Genomic DNA, 27807 nt, shown 5'->3' with positions numbered 1-27807 from the left:
GATCACAAACTACACCAGTGAACACATGGTGTCAATGCACAAAAAACAATGGTTAATCAAGGGTTTGCCTAAACACCACAAACGACCAAAAACAACCACAAACGACCAAAAACGAACTTCCCAATGCAGACTCCTAGCACGGGCGATCCAACATGGTGGCCAAGAATTGCTTTGATCTTGAAACCAGCGACTAACTCGAAATTTACAGTAACTGGTGAATACGTAGGAGTTGCTTCGCTTTTTTAATTCATAAATGTATAAACAATATATCTCCAGAGTGTCACAAAAAGTCGTTGCCCCATATACACTGCATATTAGAGTCATTTGTGGTCGTTTGTGGTGTTCAGGCAGACCGGTTAATAAACACAGATAGTACCTGAAACAGTGTTTCAGTGACTGGTCTACCAGGTCTGGGAACCTCTCCTGTAGGAGGTGCTGAAGAGTGTCTGTCCTGGAGGGGTCGTCCCAGTTCAACACCACATCGTAGGGCTTGTTCACCACCAGGAAGTTCTCACTTCTGTATAACACCTCCACAGCGGAGAATGGAGGTCTTTCGCCATTGATCATGTTTTGTACTTAAGCTTGTGGCCAATTAGTCCATTAAAATTGCAAGCTCATCAGTTTGTGCACAGTTTAAAATCCATGATTTGTGGAGAGCACAAATGGAGACTGTCATGTTGTCATGTTCATCACTTGTTACTCCTGCAAGGTAAAATTGAGATAACGTTTAACGTTATAGCAGAAACGTCTGAAACTAAGACAAAATCAGTTGATCGTTGGAGGAAATGTGGGGTCATGTCTATCTTAAGTCTTAGAGTCTATCCCAAGTGTCTCAAAGACAATCCAATGAGGAACAGGATGGGAGTACTGTAAATATTCAAATGTTTGTGGTGGTTTTATTTTTGCAGGTCTCTTGATGACCTCTCCAATGCGAATTTCATGACACTGCGAATATGCACATCCAATGTATTACTAATGTTACGTTACATCAGAATTGTTTCAACTGCTTACGCTGCAAAAAGATCATTTCTAATTCTATCGTGAAATCAAATCCCCGAAAAAAATGAATGAATTTACATTTTACAGTATGTTTTTGGCCAGAGTAATTCTTGCCCAGTCCTTGAGGCGTCGCCAAAAAATAACCATTTTCATTCTGGCTACAGGACACTTCCATCTCCACCCCACCCAGCGTTCATAAACTACAAGAATGTGCAAGCAAGCTGTATGATAAGAACTACACCAACGTAAGGCATTATCTTAAACGTTGAAGAAATACATGTGTTAAAGTCTAATACCGTAACCATACAAAAGTCTTTAGGCAGGTAGGCATACCTGCTCCCTGTTCTCTGTGTAGACTTGGACTGGTCCGAGCGAAGCATGACGGGATGTACAGATGACCCCGTTTGACCCATGCTCATTTGCGCGGGAAATTTCTTTCAATATGGCTACTTCCACGAAGGAAAACTAGCAGTTTCTTGATTTTGAGGTCCTTTCCCCCCAGCTTTCTTGACCAGGAAGACCATGGCGGCTGTTCCAGATTACGATTACCCGTTTGAGTACGATGATAACTTCGAGGCGGACTTTGCTGACGAGCTGGAGGTCCTGGATGAGATGGACGGTATGTCAAAAAGTTCAATCTCGCCCCCCTCCCCAAATTTTCAAGAAGTACTTTTTCTTCCAACCCAGCATGATCAAATGTCTGTCAGTTATTGGGACTTTTGTTTTTGTCTGTTGTAAGTACTTAATGTAACTTCAGTAGTGAAGCGTTTGGTAGTTGTTTGATGTCAGTATTATGAGGCCCATAAATTATACACGATTTGTTATTTCAAAGCAAGGAGCTTTTATCAAGGAGCTTGATAAAAGCTCCTTGTTCAAAGCTATGAGAAAATTATTTTCTTGCTAACGTTTTTGATAATTTGGCATTTGGGGTTATGTAAATCAAATATTTCCATAACTCATTCCTCCTCGAATGATACCCCCTCAACAATGTGTAAACCTTAAATTTTGGGAAGCTGGAAACTGTATCAAATGTAGGAAACTGAAACTGAAAGACAACTGTTTCTCAACTTTTGACATCCTTTTACAGATGTTCCTGGTATGTCTATCAAACCAAGCAGCCAGGAAAAATCCAAACGAAGTCTGAAGTTCTCCACACCAAAAGAAAAGAGTGGGGCGAGGCTGAACGGTTCCAGTGTAGTTACTGGTGACAGTCAGCAGCAGAAGAGGGACCTGTCAGCTGTGTTTGAACTGCCTGAAAGTGACGATGAAGACAACAGCTCAGGTGAGATCACTTGTCTTGCAATGACTCTGGCAAGAACGTAAAAGAAAATATAACATGGTCTCATGTACAGAGCTTGAAGTATTGGCTGCATAAAAGCAGCATATGCAATTCTGAATGGTCTAATAGGGTGACCAAATGTACAGTGCACAGCACCATGAAGCTCTTTCCCCTACTTAAACAAATGTGGATGTCCACTTTTATTTGATGCAAGAATGATGTAAAACTACCAACATAACTTTTATATCACTGTGCACAAATTTCAGCTTCTAAGAAGAGACGTGTGATGACGGCCCCTTCTGACCAGGCTGATATCCAGGATGCTGATGATGACGACTTTGAAATCACTCCTCCGTCATCACCGGATGTCATGGCCAAGGTTCAGCAGTACCGAGAAACGACGGTCAGGACTGCTGACCAGTCTGCAGCACAGGCTAGAGAACAAGTGACAAGTCAAAGGTGTGTGAACTATTGCTAGTTTTTTCATGCATCAAGTTTATCCTTTTCCTGCTATTGTTGGAAAAAGATAAACTTGAGAAGAAAGCTCATAGCTTTACTAGTATATAATCATGTTTTAGTTTGGAAATGTGACACAAGTGATAAAGTGATAAAGAATTTGATATACATTTTTCAAGGCTCCAAATTCATTCTTGGGAATATTTTCGTTTTCTTTCCTTATACATTTAAATGGTGCGTCTTGTGTGCACATCATAGAGTAAAGTAGAATGTCACTGATTGTAAGCAAAACCTAATTACAATCCTTACTATCCCTACTAGATCTCAAATTTTTTTAGCTATGTTTAAAATCTTACTCTTGAATATCCAAAATTTGCTTTGTACTACTTTTTTACATGTGCACCATTGTGCCTACATTCAGCTAATAAGATGCGCAGCGCCAATTTTTGAAGGCATTAACCTAGTATTTTCAGCCATGTACAAATGTATACAGTTTGATATTGTGTACTACATTAGTTGTTATGTTAGATTGTTTTATCAGTTTTCCAATTGTTTAAGATGTTTCTTTCTAGGCCATCCCAATACCAAACTTGTTTCTTAAGACGACCTCCTTCTGGCAAGTTTGTGACAGTGACAAATGAAGATGGTGAGAGGATGTACCTGAAGGAGCATGAGGACACCCTTCATGACAGCCAGGTGAAGAATTTTATACTAGTGCTGGGTGTTAATTTTACTGTTTAAGGGGTCTTAAAACAACCAGGTTACAAAAACAGTATTGAGATACATGCCTACATGTATGTGTTGCAATGTAAAATGGTTTACTGGGGTAAGGTATTAGAATAATGAACAAAGAGATTCATTTTCCACAACCCTTGCTTTATTTACACCCGTCCAATGTTTCGGTGACCGTCTGTCACCTTCCTCAGGGCCATTCTGACTGGATAAAATTGTATTGCAGCACTAGGTATCACTGCTTGCAGTTACAGATGCAATGAACCTGGTGCTGCAGTACAATGTGAACCAGTCAGAATTACCCTGAGGTAACAGACAGTCGCTGAAACGTTGGTGTTAATAAAGCAGGGGTTGTGGAAAAAGTCTTTTTCTCCAGTGACGTACCAACCTGATGAATTTTTCACAGAGGTCTTTAAGTGACAAATATTGTTAACAAAATGTAGTTATTTTAAATTGAATAGTTTACTGAGCAGTCAAGGAGTATGTTGTCTTTAGATTGATACAGTACAGGTCAATTATGTCAGGTAACCATCCTCCCTGCTCACTGTCTGTAGAAACTGAGTGGCCATACCCTGCCAGGAGGTAGATCCTTACAGCTCCTGTCAGTCTCCTTTCAGCAGTTGAAAGACCAGGTGGAAGAGGAGGTGTGTGCAATCGTATTTCATTTTATTAACGCTGGTTCACCTTTATCCGAAGGTAACCTATATTCGTTGTTTGTACAAAAAATGTATTTAGGGATGTAGAGTCGACGGACGGTGGTTTTAAATCGGAACATTTTGAAAATATTGCAAATTTGAAACCACTGTCAGCAGACTTAATACTCCTTAATGTGCTGTTTTTAAAGACAACGGATAAAGGTCACCCCACGCATAAAGGTGAACTAGCGTTACTAGCTCTGTCTGAATATGTCCGTATTCTCTGTCACTGTTAGTTACATTATGCAGTACATGTCATTTTTCTGGTAAAAACACTGTATCATGTACTAAACGTTCAAAGGTTTTTGTTTACATTGTAGATCAGCATTTGGTTTCCAGACAAGCCATATTGTATTGCAATTTTCTTTCTTCTCTAACTCTGAAGACAATAGAAAAGATGTGGGCATCATATCACCCTTTCGTAATTTTTGTCGAGAGTAACTTCTAATGGTCCCAAATTAGGATATTAGGAACATGTTCAAACAAATAAAGGAACATACATGTGTTGTACCATTTGTCATGTCATTGTGTAATATCTGTTCATTTTGAATAACAGTTTCTTAAAGTCTTTCTTCTCTTCTTTTCCAGAGAAGGAGAAAAGTACTTGCAGAATCTGAAAGACTTACAAGAGAAATAAACAGGTAAGTCATGTGTACCCAGTTGGAGCTGTCATGGTTTTTAAAAATATGTATAGAATGTACATGTAGGCTTCATCCCCTTTCCAGGCTATGATTGCAGTGACCGCTGAATGGCCACAGATTTGACAGATCAATCAACAAATGTCATAGATAAAGAACAAAATTTTATATGTTATGTTTGTTTCGTTATGATTTACAGAAGTCGTACAACCATTTTACTTTTACATCTTACGTCATGTTCTATTTGTGAAAATGTAACCTCCATGAATATTTTACCTGCACGAATATTTTATGGGGTAATTAAGAGTTGCACAAATCCAATTATGGTTGCTTTACGATTGTTCAGCAATACCAGTCTAGAGGGAAGGAAGCCTACAGTTCCAGTTGTTAGAACTGTAGGATGGAAACATGCATGTACCTCTTACAAAAGATGCTAGGGGGATCTGCTGCAACACATGTAAAGCATTCATGAGTTGCACGTTTTCCTCTCCTGGGAGCCAGTGCAAATTTACACTGGAATGGCAAATGTCTCAGTCCTTGTTGAAGATCTTTCATCAGATCATAATGTCATCAAAATCAAAATCACTTCAATGATTGCTTAAGAATTAGCAGTCTCTAAAACAGCATGTCTTTGAATTGCTATGATTAGAAGGAAAAGGCAATGGCAGTCAGGAAGTTACATGTTTATTATGAAGTTAGAATGTAGTACATGATTCAGACAAATCCTTATAGGATAATGGAATGTGTTTCTTTATTATCTTTTTAACCTTCTCCCTGATGTCTAACCTCATAACCAATTTAGCATTAGGTGCCAAATTGGTACTTTAGAGTGCCAAAGGGCCAGTTAGTAACAGGCCCTGAAAGCAACTTCTTCTGTACTTTTCAACATAGAGTAGAGTAGAGTAGAGTCGTTTCAGCTGGGTAGAAGTGTTGACTTCAGTTTGGGCTGCTCTTCCATTCAGGATACTGACATTGTTGGTTTTAGACGATGATCCAGTGCTCCGTAGTCATAGACAACCGGATGATCCTTCATACGCTCATCAAATCTTGCTTTAAAGCTGTTCACATTTGGTGCCATTACCACTTCTTTGGGAAGACTGACAACACAATTTGTGTCCACCAACTGACGCCACGATTTGTAAAGAAGTAACGTTATAGTCGCATATTTGTTCTTACCAGGATACTTTTTATTTTCATTTCAACTGGTGACCTCTCGATCTTGTCTGTGTTGACCTGTGAACTAAACATGTAACTAAGTATTATACAGTCCCTTGATGTACCTGAAAGTATTTATCAAACATTTGCAGACATATTGTATAATATAATTGCTATGGCCAGTAAAGGTGAAAGGAGGCCAATTGTTTAAATCTAGATATATTACAAGTAGTTCTTTTTACGGCAGGCAACTTGATAACGACCTTGGAACTGAAGGTGAAGAGGAAGATGGAGGGGCTTCTGACAAGGAGAATGCTGGGAAACCTGCTGGAACAGGATTATGGGTAGACCAGTTCACACCCGCCAACTACACAGAACTGCTCAGTGACGAGGTGTGTGGTATTGTCAAACATATATAGTCAAACCTTTACAAGTCATCTCTTCATATGGACCACCTGTCCATTTGGACCATGTTATGGTGGTCCCTTAGATAATTTGTCAAGCATCAAGAATCCTGTCTACAGTGACCATTTCCCCACTTACTCTAAATGCTATTGGTCCCGAGTGGTCTCCTTGGGCAGTTTTGACTGTAGGCTATAATGGATAATAATAATACTGGTTTATTGCATAATACAAGTCAAGAAATGGCAGCCGCGGCTGAATTGATTCCGGACTTTACAACCATTTTAAAAGTATAACATTTCAAGGGCACTCCATCGTAATAAATTTCCATAACAATTATTGCGGTTAAAGATCGTTAAAATTGACAAGGAATCTTTAAAATCTATCATAATATAATATAATATATCAACATTAAAATCAACAACAAAATATTCGTGTTTAACGGTCACAATTCCTTATTCAATACAGTGGTAATGTAGGGTATCGGACTGTTACGGTAGCGCTCAGTTCGTGTGTATATAGAGACTGGGACTGGGGAAGCCAGTCTCTGAAAGCCGATTTCAGAAGTTTCAGTCCGAACTTCTTGCATAGTTGTTCCCTCCTGGATTCAAGGGTGGGTAGTCCGAGTTGGGTGAGGGCTTCTGAGTAGTGAGTGTACTTATTGCCCAGAATGATGCGGCAAGCACGCGATGTAACATGTATCCTAGAGAGAGGGCTGAAAAAATTGGTTAGCATAGGCTTGCATTCCTCATGTTTTTACTTTCCCTTTGACTAATTGATGCTGATTTGAGCTAAAATTTTATGTAAAATTAATGTCCAGCGCCAGTGAACATCTTAAATAGTAAACATTGCTAATTGTTAAGGCAGAGATGCCCCAGTTACCCTTTCAATATGGATTGCAGTAAGACCGTACTCTGCAAACTAAGCTTTTCCTGGATTTTCCAGTCTTAGGGAATGAGATTTCTCATTCTACTTGCATCCTACAAGACATATTTTTCTCCATTAGGGCACTAATAGAACCCTTCTGACATGGCTGAAGTTGTGGGACACTGCAGTCTTCGGTCGCGAGAGGAAGGTGAAGAAAAAGGCTGCTGATCAGAAGAAAGGACCCTTCAACTGGCTAGCAAAGAGAATGGAAGAGGAGCTTGTCCAGGTTAGTGCTGCAGTTCACAGACAGGGGAATGGTAGAGAAAGCTGTAGGGATTTAGGGCTGACATCAGAGTTAGAGTTGGCCAAAGGATGTATAGGATGTTATGTTAAAAATCATTGAAACATGGAAACAAGTACCAACCCACTTTTCAATCTTGACAATTCTTCTCTGCCAGAAATTTACAAGGGCCTATTTGATAACCATGCAAAGAAAACTTCTGTGTTTGCTAGACTAGTTCCAATTTTCCTTTTTTTATGTGTGTGTGAATCTCAGGATGAAGACAGTTGGAAGCGTCCGCAGAAGAAGGTTGCGCTTCTGTGCGGGCCCCCAGGGCTGGGGAAGACAACCCTGGCCCACGTGATCGCTCGGCATGCTGGGTACAACGTGGTGGAGATGAACGCAAGGTGAGGGTTTGCTGTGTTCCATTTGAAGTCATCATAATGGTTGTTGAAGTAAGCCTGGGTACCATACGGACGGTTCCCTCTGAAGTTAATTATACACTATATGTAGCCGCTTCTCTTCTATTCCGTCTGGGAACCTTGACATCTCTAATGTCTGGAATCGTCTGGACGAGGGCGCTAATTGGTCCCTACGCATCAGTGAATTAAGGAATGGGTTCAAGAGCTTGTTTGAATACCTGAAATGCCCTCCGTCTGCTTGTGGGAGGCCTGTTGTCATTGAACGTGCACTCTAAATCCCATTCCTTAATTCGCTCATTAACTGACATCACCACCAAAAGGTTTGAATGTGCAGATTACCAGACGTGTAGCAGAAACAAACATAGGAGTGAACTACTATCCGGATGATACCTGGTCTTGTTTAGGTAGCTTTTAGTGCAATGTGGCTTTTGCTACATCCAAGCCCATTGGGTCACCCCTACTCTTCTAAATGGAGTGACTGTTGAGGTCTTTAACCTCCAGAGGTTTGATACCTGAAGCTCCCTCACACACGGGGGTTGAAATAACGAATTCAGTCCCTCACAACTTGATTGAGCTGGGACCAGCCCTGGGATCAAACCACAGCCCATGGATCCACGGAAGTTTATCCATAATACATTCTGTGTTGTGTCTCTGAGATTGAAATTAAGTTAAAGCATTGAAAATAGGAAGTCAAATGAAATAAGCATTTTCAAAGCTGCCGGTAACTTTTTGAAGTGATTGGTGTGTTTAAAATGCATTTGTCTTTCAGTTTTGGCTCAAAAGTCCTGAATTTGATAGGAAACCTAGACTGAGACCATTGCACATTTTCCATAATTCTTGTAATTGATCACAATCTGTGCTAATGTCCAGATGCAAACCAAACTGGAAGAACTGTCGATGAACACATGTGTCACATCAATAACATATTCCGTAGCAATTGCCTGAAGTTAACACATTTATTTTCTTCAAAGTAAGACAAATGAGCATTCGTGTTTGGAGCCCAAGGACTGAGTAACAGCTTCAAAAGGGAGATGACAAATGGGTTAAGAATTCAAAGGTTCAGGGAAAGCTTTGAAGCTATTGCTGTCTCGAATAATTTCGCATTTTCAGTCTTTTTTTGTCTTCTAAAGGGATTATGTTAAAAGACATTGAAACATGGAAACAAGTACCAATCCACATTTCAGTCTTAAAGATTCTTCTCCACCAGAAAGTTACACAGGCCTTTTTGATAACCATGCAAAGAAAACAGTGGGTTGACCAGCTGGAACTCAGAGAAAAGCTGGCTCAAATGTACAAGCACTACTTTTGACCAAAGTGTTTTCCTGTATGTATCCATCTACAATACCTAACAACTCACATCTGTCCTCAGGACGTCTGGTTAAGGATGTAGAACTGAGTAACAGTTTCAAAAGGGAGACAAATGAGTTAAGAATTCAAAGGTTCAGGGATAGCTGTGAAGTAATTGCTGTCTTGAATTTGCATTTGCAGTCATTTTGTCTTCTAAAGCGCCAGGAAATCTAGGTGGATCAAATTGCTGATAACCCACCTGGTGCGTTTGTAATCTGAGAAGACATAAAGTGTGTGTTCTAAGCTGCAAAGCATACAGTTAAACTTCCCGTGATTGAAAGCGCTTATTAGTTAAAGGACAAGAGGATTGAGCTTGCTTTTTTGCAAGAGGTTAAGTCCCTACAGACTAACTGCTGTGGTAACAGTTCATAAACAATATTAACACAAGCTGCGCTAATGTCCCTTAAATCAGGTGATGCGTCATCAACTTTAGTTTACCTTCTAAAGATGAATTTTGATTGTATTTTATACCTTATGAACTGCCTCATGGCATAACACACCAGGCTTGTACTGAACAATACAAGTTGCATCAATCCCTGGACTGATTTACTTGATCCATGCACCCTGGGAAGGTGCTGAAGGTGTGGCTTTCCTCTAAAAAGCAGGGTTCTAGCCAGGATTTAATTTTAGCGTATTGGGAATGGCATGGTAGCGAAGCAACCAATCAGGAGATTGGTGTGGAAGGGGGTCTTGGCCCTTCCATTGTGAGATTTTGAGAATGTAGAGTTAAAAGTTGGCACTCTGTTAACATCACATGTGTGTGTTCTAAGCTGCAAAGCATACAGTTGAACTTCCTGTGATTGAAAGTGCTTATGAGTTAAAGGACAAGAGGATTGAGCTTACAAGAGGTTAAGACTACAGACTAACTACTGTGGTAACAGTTCATAAACAATATTAACACAAGCTGCGCTCATGTCCCTTAAATCAGCTAATGCGTCATTGACTTTAGTTTACCTTCTAATGATGAATTTTGATTGTATTTTATACCTGATAAACTGCCTCATGGTACACCGGGCTTGGACTGAACAACACAAGCTGCATCCCTGGACTGATTTACTTGATCCATGCACCCTGGGGGTGTGGGAAGACCCCAACATAAAATAACACAACATTGCATTATAGTCTTTTTTTACAACATCAATTTGTTTCAGTTTATGTCACCCTGTACCAGCAAAGCTCCCTCTGGGGGAATCATATGCAATGACTGTCACCTTTCCTTTATTCATTTCCTTCTATCATCTTAACAAGAGTGTGTCTGTGTTACCTGTTTTTCTGATAACCCTGGGTTGCAACTTGAAACATTTACAACAGAGAAGATGATAATAGTGATGAACTATTAATAAACAACATTATCATATCAGGATCATTAGGCATGTACAGATCTTACAATGTACTTTACACTGTAATGCTTAATGGGTGAAAAAGATAATTGAACCACATGTCATGAACATGTCTTTCCAATTTAAAAAGTTCTAAAATCACCACAGGAATTATGAAAGAACCCAACTCAACAAATGTATATCCCCCAGACTCATCACCTAGACATACATTCTGAGAAGCTGATGCAGGAAAATTAGTCAGTGACAAACCTGGTGTGTCAGCCTAGCTTACTGTAATGTGAACACAGGCACCAAGACTCTAGTAAGCAATCTTCTCAAGCTGTTATCGAAGTACCTAATGGTGAGAGATGACGTCATGAGGCCTTGCCATCATCTTGTTTTACAACATGGTCTTGTTTCAGTTTCTGCTACCGTGTACCAGCAAAGCCCCCTCTGGGTGAATCATGATTATTGTACATCAAAATGATGTAATATTCAGACAGTCACTTTCGCTTAATTTGATTCCTTTTATCATCTTACCAGGGTGTGTGTGACCTGTTTTTCAGGTCATTGCTTAGGTGAAAGAGATCATTTTGCACTAATGTGTTGCCAATATGTTTATGAAGATGAGACATCCAGGTAAACAATATTCAAATTCAAATCCAATATAATCTCTACAATGAACACAGTCTGGCAGAACAATTCTGAACAATGTCTAGCCAATATAAAAGTTCTAAAATCACCATAGAAATTATACAAGAACCCAACCCTACATCCCCGATTTATGACCTGCACACATGTAGCAGAAGATTTTCGACAGCAATTCTGTGAAGCTGACGCAGGAAAATTAGTCAGTGACAAACCTGGTATGTCAGCCTAGCTTACTGTAATGTGAAGACAGACACCAAGACTCTAGTAAGCAATCTTCTCAAGCTGTTATCGAAGTACCTAATGGTGAGAGATGACGTCATGAGGCCTTACCGTCATCTTGTTTTACAACATGGTCTTGTTTCAGTTTCTGCTACCATGTACCAGCAAAGCCCTCTCCGGGTGAATCATGATTATTGTATATCAAAATGATGTTATATTCAGACAGTGACAACATGAACATTCCTTGCCAATGGTATAAAAAAAAGTTCTAAATCACCATATTAGGAAGTATGAAAGAACCCAACTCTACAAAATTTTAATGTATATCCCCTAGACTCATCATCTACATACAAATGTAGCAGAAGATCTTAGACAACAATTCTGAGAAGCTGACGCAGGAAAACTAGTCAGTGACAAACCTGGTACGTCAGCCTAGCTTACTGTAATGTGAACACAGGCACCAAGACTCTAGTAAGTAATCTTCTCAAGCTGTTACCGAAGTACCCAATGGTGAGATATTATGTCATGATGCCTCCTGGTCATGTTTTACAGCATCCGTTTGCTTCAATCTGTTACTGGCAAATCTTTCTATTGGGAACAATGTGTGAATGACACAGTAGACTGTCACTTCCCTTTCATTTTATCAATCTCAGTTCTCACCAGAAGGGTGTGTGACCTGTTTTTCAGGTAACCCTGGTTAGGCCACAACAAGTAAATCTTATGGATGACATCCTCTGTACACTGCAAAAATAATGAGATGAGGCGGAAAAAAAAACAAGATGGGTAAAAAAAAACAAGAGTCCTAAATTTTCAAAATAGACACCATAAATGATGTAACAAAAATTGAATTGACAAAGCATGGATGTTGGACCGATTAGAAAATGAACAGATTATATTGGCACTACGGCGTTCACATGTTTTAAGGTTCATTGGTCCAAGAAAATAGCAAGAGAGTTGATAGTAATTTTATCAACTTTCTATTGTCACATGCACTTGGTCTAACTTAACTGAGGCAGTTAGCATTGTTTATGTGAAGACAGGATACTCCACCAAACAGATTCCTTTGTGGACCATTGTTGAGTATTGCCCATTCACAAAAAATTAGGTCCAGGGTCAGATCCGGACCTGGACCTGATTCTTTGGAACTGGACCGTACCTGTACTTGAATTTTCTGTACCGGTACTCACCTAGTGCATACATTTCAAAGGAGTGAATGTATATTGAGCCACAAGTTTTCCTCCCGGTCCTGTCTTTATCTTGACAGCTTGAACGCTTACTAAATTTTCACTCATACTGACAAAGCATATGTAGCAAGGAATGTCATTTCTTTAATAACAGCAAGAGACCCCATACAGAACCATGATTGGACCTCACGCATGGTATCCCGGGGGTGCCTCATTTGCTGTCATTCATCTGTCACAAAACTTTCATCCTGGCGTGACCCTTGCCACAAGTTTTAGACTTCTTCACAGGGAGCTGAGTTAAAAGCTTTTCTGAGGTGTGAAATGGCCGCATTAAACCTGCGTCAAGGTTTGTCTGAGGTCTCTGTGATGTCATAGCTGTGAGAGGAAGTTTGGTTCCACCTGATCTCTCGGCCTTGCATCCATGTTGAACACCTCTTAGAAATGATGTAACATCCCTGTAATGGTCCAGTTGGCCCATTATGGCTAATCTGTGTCGGGATGTTTCTCCAAATGCCCACCAAGGACACAGGATTGGGTTCTGAACACCCTTTGACCACGTACTGGACCTGAACACGGTAGGTGTTCCATGTAATCCAGCCTTGGGGGCAGAAACACATGCGCAGTGCTGCTCGCTCCTCACAGTTTCTTGTAAATGGTTGCTACGTGTTACAGCTAGTAATAGGATGATATGAATAGTGTTGAACGTCTTGATAGTAGTCAAATGTATCTGGTCAGGTGATTGATGAAAGCTGAAACTCATGAGAATTTTACTTATATTTAGACTTACAGGGTTTGACAAGTTTTCTAAAATTCACTTCTCCTATCGGGCAAGTACATGTACATTAAAAATTTACTAGCCCGAACCAACTTTTCACTTGTCTGGAATTTAAACGACCAAATTTTTCTTTGTATTTTCACCTGTCTTCTATCGATGGAATTCTTATTATCGGAGCTATTTTTCTGTGTTGACCAATGCTTGATGCCATGACTGTGAAAAGTAGCAAGTACATCAAAATCTCACTCAATGTAAAAAATCTAACTTGACTCTTGCCCAATCAGCATTTTCACTTTCTAGGTACAATAGGGCTAGTGGACTTATCCAACCCTTACTTAGAATCTGCTGTGTCTATTGCCACACTGGGAAGTCAACCACTCAGGGTCATTTGGGGCCAGGTTTCCACTTCCTTCAGGCTAACTGCCAGTGCCACTTATTGAGGTCCCTTTGTAGCATACATAAACCTTCATCTCCAAGATAGTTTTGGTCTCCCCTGGCTTTCTTTTTCCTTTGTCGGGTTGCCAGTGCATCCCTGTTTCAGCATGTCATTCCACAGGTATTTTAAGGACATGTCCTCAGAGTACATGTACTTTACTCTGCTCTCTGCATGGAGTTTTGGGGCTTTTGTCCAGATCCTTTGATACTCTTCCTCATTTGAAATTCTATCTCTGTATATTCTGGTTTTCACAATCCATTTTAAGACATTGCACCTATTAAACATGAAGAGTGTTCATTACACATGAAGCTAGAGCAATTTTCTGCATGATTGAAACCTAATGGGATTAGAGCTCATAAATATTATGTATATTTTGTCGCTCCCTTCCCTCAGTGACCAGTACAATGGAAAGCTTACTTGTGTGTGGCCAACACATTTTGGTGGGCTTCTTTGGAACTTCAAGGTCACATAAGTATTTGTGTATTCTGGCATTGTACATTACATCTTTAAATTTGATGAAAACAGATTACTTACTTAGAAAAGCGACAAGTCCATTTCCTAACCTACGGGTGGGTACAAAACCATTTTTTTCTGAAAAATCAGTGGACCGGATGTTGGACCGACTCGAAAATGAACAAATTATACTTGCAGGCGTGTTTGGGGGCTTACAGGTCCAAGCAAATAGCAAGAGCAAAGTATAGTAGAGTTCATAGTCATTTTTACCAGATTTCCACAGTCAAATCTGGTCTAAAACAGAAATGCCAATGGACGTCACATACTCCACCCAACAGAATCTTTTTGTTATCGAAATGGACCATTGTTTTGAGTATAATAAGTTCACAGATAATCAGGTCCAGACCTTGACCAGATCCTCTGTACTGGACCTGTACCTGAATTTTCTGTACTGGTACCCACTCCTAGTGTGGAGGAAGTTTGAGTTTAAGCATTGGACTTCCCTGTTTTATCCTGCCTTATTGCTGCCACGGTCTATAGGGAATCAATGCGACCTAGTAATCCTACATGATCCTTTTCCAGGAGCATATATGAAAGATAGCTGGCCCAGGGGGCTTTCAAATATTCTCCAGTGAACATTTCATTTCCAGAGGGTAACTTGCCTTCATCAAAACTTAATGACAATTTTAAACTGCTGCATAATAATGAAGACATACATATATCCAGCTTTGAGTGGTAATAGTGGAGGTAAGCAACGTGTAACCCATGGGTTTTCCTTCTAAAGCAAAATACACAAAGATTGTTGAGCAGTTTGAAAATGTGCAGTGCTCAGCCTCTCAGAGGAATACGGTACTGTGGATCACATGACCTTGACCTTGAACGTGGACATCATCAGGGATGTCATCACGGGTCGCAATGGATCCTTCTTCTCCACTCAGCCATAATCAGCAGCAAGTTTCTTTAAAAAGCAATGAAGCAAAGCAATATCAGAGATGATAGACTTCATCAAAGCAAAGACCAATAGACTGTGCAACTCCTTCCTACACCATACTGTCAGACTTTTATATAACAAACATTGACTGATGCTTAAGTGGTTTTTAGTCCTGTTCATGTCTTGTCTACTGTGTTTAGTCAGTTTGTAATGTGATTTTACTCCATTCTGTACAATCAACGGTATTCAGACATACTACTGCTCTGGGGTAACTCTGCAATTACAAAAAAAAAAAAGTGTATGTTGATTTAATGAATAAAGATTGAAAGATTGAAAGACCCCTTCATATACATGTGTACAATATGTAGATTAGAAACACACACACACACAGACACAAAGACATGTATACTAGACAGAAATTCTAGTTATTTAACTTTGCTCACTTGGGATGAAAGACACCACCATGGAAGCTCACTCCAAACTTTTATTTTCAACAAGCTGCTCTAAAGATTTCTCCCTGTCCTTGGCTGTTAAATATTGCTTTTTTGACATCTTAATGTTTCTGAGGAATGGGGGGATTGTGGTGTTGGCAAGTCTGCCGTAATTCATCACGCTTTCGTGCACGTCAGCGTGGAAATTACTTCAACATCGCGTATCCCGACTGCCATCGAATCCCCTGGAATCCTGGTGAAAGTTCCAGGCAAGGGCTTAAGGGATTGAAAAGTGTGTGAAACAAGGTGTGGCCATGAATAAAGATACAGAAATGCTTCAAATTAATTCAAACATTGCTGAAGGTCATGTACATATATGCAGCTACATGCAGGAAAGATTTAGGTGTAGCCGGAGGGGACCTTTGTACATGAACTTGAACATGGGCATTACCAGGCACCAATATACACTTCAGGTCCAGCCTCCAGGTTCGGTTCAGGTCCAGAAAATCAGGTTCAGGTCCGGACCTGAACCTGGACCTGATTCATTATGTGAAAACTTGTGAATGGACGATACTCAAAACAACGGTCCATTTTGCTATAAAGAAATCTGTTTTGTGTAGTATTCGACTCCCACTAGCATTTTAAGAATCCTACAACTTTAAATACAAGGCTAACTACCCCTGTACCATTGACTGTAAAAGTTGGTAAAATGACTATAGAGTCTACTCTGCTTCGCTCTTGTTATTTGCCTGGACTGGTAAGCCCTGAAAACGTGTGAATGCCTGATCATATAATCAGTTCATTTTCCAATAGGTCCAACATCCGGTCCACCGAATTTTTTCAGGTCCGGTTTTTCTGGACCGGTACCCAGCTCTATATACACCGCTATTGTGTTGAGGAGGGAGGATGTATTTGAGGGGCTTGTGAAGTTTGGCTGTGGTCTCTTCTGTATTCTCTTTGATGCAAGTGTGCGAATAGATAAAGATAGCTGAAAAGAGTTGCCTTCAGTATAAAATCTATTAGTAAGTGGTCAGGATTCAAAGTTGAAGAAATGACATAACACACAGAATATGGAATACTGAACAATAGATTCTTTTTTGTTCTTTCACATCTTCTTTGACTCGGTAATTGACGTTGGCATATTAGTAAAATGTTTTTTTTTATTTATTTATCTTAAATCTACGGCATATATTTGATCATTTGGAGGCTGCTTTGAACGATTTACTGCATGGTTGAAAACCTTTTTTGGCGGAAAGGGATGAAAATTGATTTGCGCACGGATGTAATCAAATAAATCAACATGGCCTCATGAACAATAAATTGAAGAATAGCTGCATATTACCATGCAACTAATTCTGTGGTTTCATTAGGAATCCATTTTCCCTAGCTGTTGCCGTTATTTATGACTTGCAAAATGTAGGTAGGTGTTGCTGTATTTATTGTGTAGAGATTGGCAACATGATATACTGCCTGAGCCAGAGTCCAAGGACTTTTGATTTAAATCATTAATACTGTGTGCCTTTGGGCCTCTTGTTATGATGTTAACCCGTGGTGTTCCCTGCTGATAGGGGACCATGGTAACGGGCTGGTAGGAAATGAGGAGGGACAGAGTGATGCCTTATAAAGCAGCAGGAGGTAGTCTTTAGATTCTGAAAATTGCCAATATTGCTCTGCAATATTGTGAATGCCTGTGCTCTGGGTGTGATTAATTGTACACGTGTGTGATAGTTAACTTGAGCAGTGGGTAAGTAGTGGTGGCTCAAGGTCAGGGTGCAGTCATAGCTGAAGCTGCTGTTTCAAAGGCAAGATGTAGACATCTGCTTTATCTGCAAAGTAAGCTAGATCAACATGCTCAATACATACTGATAGTTGTAGTATCCAGTATTCGATTAAACTGTACTGCTGCTGGGATCCCTGACAAAGGTGGGCAGCAGTCGGCTTGTCTTCACACAGTGCTTCCTTGAAGCTCTGTCCAGATCTGTCCCTCCTAATTAATAACACATTTCATCCAGGACTTCCTTCCGTTGCCTACACAAGACACAAAAGAATAAAGGTTTCTGACACTGATTATGAGTGTAGCATTTTTTGGAACACAGTGTATCATCAATAGATTCAATTAATAGAGGTCTACATGTACAAGGTAGTCATGAGTTTGAATGTATTTTTTTCATGAAGCAAAATATAATAAACGAATACAGACAAGATGATGGTGTATTTCAGATCAGCTTACGTCTGACATTGTTATTCATCATGTACTTAATGCAAACAAATGTTTTGGAATGACATTATGTAGCCTGATTTAATCGCGCTTCTTTGGCCCGTCCTACATTGCCGGATAGCAGAGTTTGCGTTACACAGACTAGACATAATGTAGGGAATCAATATCGATTTCACAAAGTCACTGAGCTGCTGCATCAAATTATAAACAGCACAGATTGTTAGAACCATTCAGTATTTCAGAATCTTCTCAATGTAACAGCAGTGCTGTCATGGTATGAAATGCAATTATGAAGCTTTGCAGTTTCCATTGTATAATCTTTTATGACAAGACTTCATACGCTTCCACTTTTCTTACGAATTGAATTCTGGTAGCAAACAGCACAGCCAGAACACTATTCATTTTCGAAGAATTTTCTGTAACCACGGTGCTATTAAGGTATGTAATGCAATTGCTATGCCTTGCAATTTCTGTGGCAATATATATTATGCTTGTACGTCACTACTCCATACACTTCCACTTTTTCTACTAATTGAATTATGGTAGCAAACATCCAGTTCAGCACTCCTATCAGCTTTGACAAAGCCTTTGTATTGTAGCTATGTATGGTGCTGTCAAAGTATGTAATGCAATAGTGAAGTTTTACAATTTCGGTGGTATAACATCCTTTTACGTCAATAGTCCATACAACTTTTCTCTTTTAAATGAATACTGTTGGTAAAGTAGCTTATGCAAGCTATTGCCTTCTAATTTTGAATTGTCGCTTGAATGCTTCCATTTAGTTTTCAAAAATCTTTTTAAATCAGTGTAGCTACAGTGCTGTCAAGATACAAAATGCAATACTTTTATCCATCTACATTCAACTCAATATTTCATACAGTAACCTAAACTTTTTGTACTTAGTCTAGATGAATACTGGTAGCAAATTGGCTCATGGAAGCTAAGCCTTATATTTTGAAATTGATGTACCCTTGAATGGTATCTGACAGGTAATTACAGATACTTTGGAGTACTCGGGAGCCGATCATGATCTATAATTGTGGGGATTTCAGAGTTAATGATCCACCGACAGTTGGAGATATGCCACTTGATTCTGAAGTTCACATCCGTGAGTTGTCCCTTGGAAGCATACATTCGTTAGTTGTCTCTCGAAAGTACACCTCCGTGACTTGTCTCTCCGAAGTATACATCCGTGAGTTGCCTCTCCGAAGTATAGATCTGTGAGTTGTCTCGGAAGCATACATCCGCGAGTTGTCTCTCATAAGTATACATCCATGACTTGTCTCTTGGCAGTATACATCCGCGAGTTGTCTCTCTGAAGTAGACATCCGTGAGTTGTCTCTCCAAAGTATACATCCATGAGTTGTCTCTCGGAAGTATACATCCGTGAGTTGTCTCTCTTAAGTATACATCCGTGAGTTGTCTCTCTGAAGTATGCATCCGTGAGTTGTCTCTCGAAAATATACATCTGTGAGTTGTCTCTCCAAAGTATACATCTGTGAGTTGTCTCTCGGAAGTATACATCCGTGAGTTGTCTCTCAGAAGCATACATCAGTCATGAGTGGCCTATCGGAAGTATACATCCGTGAGTTGTCTCTCGGAAGCATACATCCGTAAGTGGCCTCTTGGAACTCTACATCCGTGAGTTGCTTATCGGAAGTATACATCTGTGAGTTGTCTCTAGGAAGTATACATCCGTGAGTTGTCACTGCTTCTTTATTGCTTCACGGCCCCACACCCTACTAGAGTTTCATATTGGAGAAGAATGCATGAGGATGTATATATGATATACCAACAAATAGACTAGCAGACACAGAGACAGACTATTCACCAAAAATGGAAAGCCCGATAAAAACGGCAAAAAATGTCATTAAACAGCCGGAACCTAACCTCTGCTTGGAGACTAAGATAGACAGACAGACACACAGTGACATGAATGCTATCAAACATAACCTCCATTCTTCATGAAAAGCCCTCACTTATGACATTTCAAATACCATTTTCGATCTTCTATTAAGGGGTGACAGACTATTTTTCAAAGTAGTGAACCGGTGACTACCAAGCAACTTATTTGGGCTGTCTATTGTAACCTGTTTGGGCAGGAGCACCAGTGGCGCATCATGAATAATAACTCATTGCCTGCTCTTCTCCAAATGCTTGGCTTGACCCATTACAGTTTGTGCCACAAAGAGTAGTCCTTGAAATTGCAGAATAAGCCTGTACATAGGCATCCCACCTACTATTCAATTCAAAAGGTCTTGTGGTCAGGCCTGAGGGAGATCACATCTTTAGAGTCATTCATCCATGAGTTTGGCCTATTTACAAGGGTTGGAAGGGTAATAGGCAACAAGGCACATCCCAACATACACGTAGTGCATGATTGTTAATCATTTGAGGTTGTTATTAAAGATTGTACACAATGGCAACAATGGTCGTGATAATTATGTGACAAAAGTAAAAATGGGCAATAAATATTGTGAGTAATGATAACAAAAGAAAAGGTGGGATACTTCTTCTTCCACTCTCAGGAAAAGAAGTTAAATGCAACAAGTTACAGATTAGAGTTAGCTTTTAGACTAGAACAGACATACATGTACTCTGTACTGTTCTACACTATTTTTTTTGTTTGTTCCCTTTCATGTTTGATTGTATCTGCAATTAGCCCTCGGGCAAGAATATGCAATAAACTATCATCCTAATAACTGTAAAACATGCCATACAATCATAATTTTTTCTTCCCTTATGATCGTTATTATTATATGCAATAAACTTCATTGTCATTATTCTTTATTTTTTATTGTATTGAATATAGATAAACGTCATTTAGCAATTGTCATTAACGTATTGAATGTGAGCATGAATTACAGCTACTGTATCTGTCAGCATCAGTTGGACTCAGTCACCAGGGCTCGAAATACTTTTTTCTGCATACCTGCACTGGTGCAGGTAACATTGAAAATTACCTGCACCAGACAAATTTTACCTGCACCACTCTGAGTTTAGGAAGTATGGATCATGCTAAAATTGTTCAGGAACCATTGCTATTTTTTCTACTAGATTAAATGTGGTAACAGCCAATGTAGCTAATGATAATCATACACCTACATCAAAGGACATTTATGTATAAAACCCAGTACATGGACCAGTACAGGTTAGGTGCAGGTAGACACCAGAAACACCTGCACAACTCCAATTTTACCTGCACTAACCTGCATATGCAGGTGGTATTTCGAGCCCTGGTCACTGAATCCATTTCCTTTGTGGCAATCAGTTAGGGCATCAGATGAGCCAGACAGGCTTTAAGCATAGTCTTTCTGTTAAGATTGGCTCTCAATTCTAATGTCAACAGAATGGGAGACTAGCCTTAACTCAGAGAAGTTGAACCCGCAAGGTAAATCATGATCTCGCATCGGCAGTTCTGACGCAAGCGGAGCCAGGGTATAGGCTTCCTGAGGTGCCTATATTAGCTATTCATTGTCTGAAATGGACAGGCAGTAAATTGCCTGCGTCTGGAGGCTGGGAATCGGATTAACAGCCACTCAACGTCGTGTCCCATCCCTACTCTTCTGTCACACATCATCTGTACATGTGCATGTACATGACAGGGAAAATGCCTGATTCATTTCCCTGGCTAGTATTGGCATTATTTCTCACGTATATATTATAAATTTATATACACATAAGTTGCCTATACAGTTTGAAATATGTGGAGCTTATATATACATGTACAGTCAAACCTGTATTAGGGGCCACCTCTACAGAGGGGCCACCTGTCCATAGTGGCCACTTTTTGTCGGTCCCTTGGGTATTTTATCTACAAGTTGCCACCTCTATACAGAGACCACCTGTCTATAGTGGCCAAATTTGTCCGGTCCCCTGAGTGGCCGCTATAGACAGGTTTGACTGTATATGGCCTCCTTCGGTCAATATTGACCATGGTAAAATCCTAATAGATAGATCGTGGAGCTAATAGGTGCTGTTTCATCTCAAATCATTACCGCTAGCACAATGGCAATTCTTATGCTGTCTGTATGTAACTGACAGATCTTCCATGCCAGGTTTAGTTGGCAATTGTTGGGAATTCTAAAGCTAAGGGCACAACCTGCCGTACGTACAACTGCGTGGTGACTACATGTATGTGCCAAAACGTGGGCAATCTTTTGGGATCTGTGAGTAGTAAGTACCGCCTCCGTACAAAATTATGCGGAATCCAATGGATTTGGGAGCACTCAGACACGCTGTAGATGTCTACATACATGTGGAACTTTCTCTGCCATTTGGCCCAACAGTGTGAGTGGTGTGCGTTGAGACGTACTCCCCCCTTTTGCTCTTGCCACTCCTTCCTCATGTTTTCAGAAAAACATGGCGGAAGTAACCTCCCAAAAAAATGTACAGACAAAAAGCATGTAAGGCGGGTTGTGCCCTTAGCTTAAGGCAGCACAAAAGTTACAGTTTCCAGTGACTTCTTCCTCTGTACCCATGAAATTGTTGCCAACTCAATCAGTCCATCTGCATGCAGCCATTTTCAGAGGTTGAAAGTTCGAAAGCATGTTACAGTTTTTGAAAGTAAACAAAACTTTACTGGTCAATTATGATGTCCCCTCAGGAAAGAAGAAATTTTGCTTCCCTCAAAAGATTGGCAACAATTTGGGACAGAAATAGAAAAATATGGCCCAGATGAAAATCTGTATGTTTTTCCTCCCGTTTTTCATAATTACAAGGGGTAGGATATCGACACCATTGCATAATGTTAAGTTTGTTAAGTTCCTGCCACAACATTCATGATTTTCTCCTTTCCACATAGAGTAGGGTAATCAGAGTTCATTCTGCCAGTCAGGATCTCCAGTTTCCAGTTTGGGTCGCTCACACTTAATTTACTTTGTCTGAGCTCCCGCTCAAACCAGACTTGAAAGTGTTCTCCATCTCGCCCTATACTCCACTGGGGGACTTGATTTTCCTTCACTTTGGTTAAGCTGATATCAGAACTCAGGTTGTCAATGAAGGGGAGTTTTGGTCTCCCTCAGCTTCTTTTTCCCTTTGTTGGATCCCAGAGGACCAGCTTATACTGTTATAAAGGCAATGGTGTCTAGATGTCTGATACAATGAGCTGCAAGTTTCATTCTTAAGCCTCTTGTCCTTATTTTCTCAGTAACTAATGGCAGATACATGTAGTTGCTCAATAGTAAGTTTTTGCTCCCAAGAGATATTAAGGCACATTCGGAGCATTTTTGTGTAGCATATATTTAACCTTTTTTTTAAGTGAAGTGAGCTGTCTTGTTGCCTCAGGAGATTTTTGGTTATATAAAGATAGTGTCAGGAACAGCTTTTGCATTAGAACATCAACTTTTTGGTCTTGGTTGGCTTCTACAAGGTTGACAATGCCAAGTTGACCTTCACATTCTACAGGACAGCTCCTAAGTGCATTCTACAAAAAGGGAATTAAACTTCAACTTGACTTCCCTCAGAGCAGCATGCTTTATGTAAAGGTTTATCAAAGTACAACAGCCCTTTCAACTGACAGTTTCATTTTCTTGAGACACTAAGTCTTTCTGGGAACGTATCTGCCATGTGTTTGTCCAGTCTTGTTTTGAATGTGTACATCATGATTGACAATAGCAAGTTGACCTTCATATTCTACAGTACAATTCTTAAGTGCATTCTACGAAAAGAGACTCAAACTCAAGTCAAACCAATTTTCCTCTGAGCAACATGTAGGAGTTTATCAACGTACTGCAGCCCTTTTAACTGACAGTTTCATTTTCTTGAGGCACTAAATCCCTCTGGAAACGTGTCTGAGTCAATTTGATTTAGGTCAGACGGGCAGTTTGAAGCCCCTAGGATGTGGAAATGGGACACATTGTCTGCAGTGTAACGTCTCTCTTAATGCCCAACTTGTACTTCATAAGGCAGTTGTCAGATTTCTTTCTGATTGGTTAATGGATTTAGGCCTATAAAAGCTCGCAAGTGTTTCTGCAACAGAAATGCACATTGAGTTTGAACCGATCAGTCAAAGAGGGCGGGCAATGACTTCAACAGTCTCCTATGAACATGAGCCTGTAGGTGCTCAACTTGTGCTTCGTAAGGCAGTTGTCAGATTTCTTTCTGATTGGTTAATGGATTTAGGCCTATAAGCTCGCAAGTGTTTCTGCAACAGAAATGCACATTGAACTTGACACCATCAGTCAAACTCAAAGAGGGCGGGCAATGACTTCAAAAGTTGAATATGAACATGAACTTGTTGGTGTAACCTGATGTATGTGCCTGCATCTGTATGAAGTTTCACTGTAACTTGCATTGAGTAGGTAAAGGTAACTTATTATATGATAAACTAACTCAAAATCAAAGAAATTTTCATGACCCCTTTCTTCCCTTCCATTTGGATAACAGCTTTTGCTGGCTGTTGTCTGTCTACAGTCAGCATGTTGGTAATGCTTTTGTGTAGCGGTTGGTTCCGGTTCAGGTAATTGTTCGTTGGTGAAAACTTGTGAATGGGTGATACTCAAAAAATGGTCCATTTTGCTACAAATGGATCTTTTTGGATTATCAGACTCAAACTGAAACAGGGTCTGTCCATGGTGCTATGGATAACAATCAGACAGGGCCTGTCCACGGTGCTAAAATGTAAACTCTTTAACCGTAAAAACTTAATTAGAATGACTGTAAACTCTTCTCTACTTCACTCTTATAATTTTCCAAAATAAGTAAGCGGCAAAACGTGTAAAGCCCTGCCGATATAATCTGGCCATTTTCTACTTGGTCCAAAATCTGGTCCACTGCACTGTAAATCTTCATGCCAATTGTGGATCTGAATCAGGGCTATCTCCAGGACCCGTCCCTCCGTCCCAGGATGGAAATTTGCTTGTTTGGACGGAAAAAAACCCTTACCCCATCCGTCCCAAAAAATCTGAACTTCAGGACTTGAAACTGTTGAAAATCCAAGCTTAAAATGACATGTTGCACATAGATGTGCATAAGTTAGGTGTGACGGGCCGTTCAGTGTAATATAACCAGCTGCTGCCGTGCTACCTGCCTGCGAAGCTGGTGTTTTACGCTGATGGACGGTTATACTGGCTATATAGATACAGATACAGATTTTAATTTAACAAAAAACATCAACAATATGGGCTGAGTGGGACAAAAAAAATTAAAGCTGGAGACAGCCCTGATCTGAATAAGTTCAAACCTGAAGTCAAACTAAAACAGCGGGCCATCCATTTTGTATTTTGCAGTGATGACCAAGTACAGCAGGTGCATGGCCAGTAGATGTAGGTGTATGGCTCCAAACAATGAGTGGAACAGAAAAGAAAATTAAAGCTGGAGGCAGTCCTGATCTGAATAAGTTCAAACCTGAAGTGCATGCATTTTGTATTTTGCAGTGATGACCGCAGCCCTGAGGTGTTCAAGGAAAGGATAGAAGCTGCCACGCAGATGAAAGCAGTGATGGGGGCAGATCCACGACCCAACTGTCTCGTCATAGATGAGATTGATGGCGCTCCTCAGGTGAGTCATCATCTTTCCTTCCCCCATCTTTCCTTCCATCAGAAACAAGAAATAGTAATGAGTAAGATGGTGCTGAAATGCCATCCAGTAGATGTCAATTTACTGTAAATGCATTTAAGTTTGTGGGGATTTACTTTTGCGGTAGCAGGAAAGCGGAGTGTTCGCATTCGCGATGAATTGGCCACCGCGCAGACTGCAAACATAAAACCACTTCTAACGTTTCTGCATTTACAGTACTGTTATGTTCAAGACAACAGTCCTATATGTCTAGCAATTCTTATCAATCATCACATAATGACGTTTTCATTGATGAAGGATTCGAAATACTAAGTTGTAATGTTGGGCAGTAGGCCACCTTAGCCAAATACTCTAGGTTGCCCAAGAACATTTCAGGTGACTGTTATGCCCTCAAGTATCATACTTATGAACCAAGATTTGATAAAAAATTACTTCTTCCTAGAGCTTATATGTGCAGAACGTCTTACCACCAAGTACAGCAGGTGCATGGCCAATAGATGTAGGTGTGATGTGTCATTCAGTATAGTATAAACAGCTGCTGCTGTGCGGTGTGGCCTTGAAGTTAGTGTGGTATTGTAAATCATCTTCCTCTTTGTCAACTGTTTCAATAACTGATACAGGGAAAAGGCAATAGATGTGATATGCATGTACAACTGATAATACTAGTTCCCATCTTGACTCATATAAATGTGTGCCTCTAGATAACATTATGAAGTAATACCCCCAGCAAGCTTTTGTTACTGTGATAACTCTGATTAATCATAGAAACAAAAAAGTTAACACTCAAATAAAATTTCGATATGTCCTACTATGCAAATAATATGATATAAAATAAAGGTATTAGTATGTATACTGTCAGGAACTGTTTTACAGCTTTTACAACTCGGGGCTGATGTAACAATCAGTCTTATCCTAGCTGTATCCAGGACCTGTCCTTCCATCCTGGGATGTAAATTTAGTTAGGATGTTGGTACATTATCATTTAACAACAAAGATCAACAGCATGGGCTTTCAAGCAATGAGTGGGACAGAAATATTCTGAAGCTGGAGACAACCCTGATCTTATCAAACAACATTTACAGTAATTTCCATAATCAAAATATTTACATGATTTAATCACTGTCACCTACACGTAAATGGCACGTACTACTCTTACATCTAGATAACATCTCTGCTTACAATCATTTATCTCTTCAGTTTCTAATTGGATGATGGCAATATTAGATAATGGCAGTATGTCTTGCTCATAATTGTCTGTCTGTCTGTCACAGTTAATGTTATCCCTAAATATTAGACGAGACATGATGTCTTGGCTTGCATTTTGTAGTTTTGCATCAGTTGTGATAAAAGATTTCATAAAACTGGAATATGGAGCTTAGCCAGGTAAAATTGCTTACGACTTGGGTATAAGATCTTTTTGGTATATGGGGGCTCATGTCATTCAAAATCCTAATTAATTAAAAGATACGATAATACATTATCTAAGCACAGACAGCAGGGAATTGCTGAAACTTAGTCTTTTGTAAGTTATTACGTTTATCCTTCTTCATTTATCATGGAGAACGAATAAAAGAAAGATCATCCTATTAAAAGAGAAACGTAGCGGTGCGATGAAGAAATGATCTTTGAATTGTTTTTGCGACTTTGTCAATTATATCTGTCAGTCATTTTTTATTTCATATTTATATATACCCCTGTGGTCACCCAAGTCATTGGGATACTATTTTTGTTGTGTTTGTGTGTTCCCATCTATAACTCAAGTTACTTTGGATGAAAGGAAAGCAATCTCAATCCAGTTTTAGCTCACTAAAGAGTTAGTCTTCCTCTGGTCGTGACAGAGTGGACAGACGTTATGTACAGTATCTACAGGTTCATTGTACCGGAGAAACTGCCCTAGCTCTTTACGACAAGCACAATGAACAGTGAACCACGGTTTAATGTTACATCCTAAGGACTGCAACCCTTTTAGGTAGCGTGCATGTCAGGTGAGTGACACAGCCAGAATAAGTTTTAGTAAGACTAAGGTCTTCAGGTCCTGCAGCATTACAGAAAGACATTCCCTTCCTGAAAGTACTGTAAATGCAGAAACTTTTGCGGTGGTTTAATGTTCGTGGTTTTCACAGTGGCCGCTTGACGGTGAACTTAAAACCACTGCAAACATTTTTCCATGCCAGTAAGAGCAGTACCAGGTGCTACTGCGAACTTAAAACCACCGCGAAAAGTCTTTTTTTCCCGCTACCACAAACTTAAATCCCTGCAAACTTAAATGTATTTACAGTACATGTAGTGTGGTATAGTCAGTGGACTGCTGGTCCCCAAGGAATGGCCACTAATGGGAGGGATATAATGCCAGTTTACCTTTATCCGTTGGGTAACCTATATCCGCCGTGCTTAAAAACA

General features: G+C 39.9%; 2 protein-coding genes across 2 annotated transcripts in view; one reads left to right on the top strand and one right to left on the bottom strand.

Moving 5' to 3' along the window:
• LOC118429268 (RNA pseudouridylate synthase domain-containing protein 1-like) overlaps positions 1 to 700 on the bottom strand; it is a 4369-nt gene extending 3669 nt beyond the window's left edge. Inside the window, exon 1 of the mRNA XM_035839744.1 lies at positions 377 to 700. Within this exon, the coding sequence (XP_035695637.1) occupies positions 377 to 567 (191 nt within the window). The 5' untranslated portion in view covers positions 568 to 700. The remainder of the gene's footprint in view (positions 1 to 376) is intronic.
• A 679-nt stretch (positions 701 to 1379) lies between these two features.
• LOC118429195 (chromosome transmission fidelity protein 18 homolog) overlaps positions 1380 to 27807 on the top strand; it is a 99673-nt gene continuing 73245 nt past the window's right edge. The window contains exons 1-10 of the mRNA XM_035839655.1: positions 1380 to 1618; positions 2087 to 2281; positions 2545 to 2737; positions 3307 to 3430; positions 4021 to 4110; positions 4750 to 4802; positions 6202 to 6346; positions 7363 to 7509; positions 7780 to 7910; positions 25266 to 25389. Of these exons, the coding sequence (XP_035695548.1) occupies positions 1522 to 1618; positions 2087 to 2281; positions 2545 to 2737; positions 3307 to 3430; positions 4021 to 4110; positions 4750 to 4802; positions 6202 to 6346; positions 7363 to 7509; positions 7780 to 7910; positions 25266 to 25389 (1299 nt within the window). The 5' untranslated portion in view covers positions 1380 to 1521. The remainder of the gene's footprint in view (positions 1619 to 2086; positions 2282 to 2544; positions 2738 to 3306; positions 3431 to 4020; positions 4111 to 4749; positions 4803 to 6201; positions 6347 to 7362; positions 7510 to 7779; positions 7911 to 25265; positions 25390 to 27807) is intronic.

The sequence above is a fragment of the Branchiostoma floridae genome, chromosome 13 (assembly GCF_000003815.2).
Source record: "Branchiostoma floridae strain S238N-H82 chromosome 13, Bfl_VNyyK, whole genome shotgun sequence".
NCBI classification, from domain to species: Eukaryota; Metazoa; Chordata; class Leptocardii; order Amphioxiformes; family Branchiostomatidae; genus Branchiostoma; species Branchiostoma floridae.
Note: the sequence above shows the minus strand (reverse complement) of the source record. Positions and strands in the feature narration are given on the sequence as shown.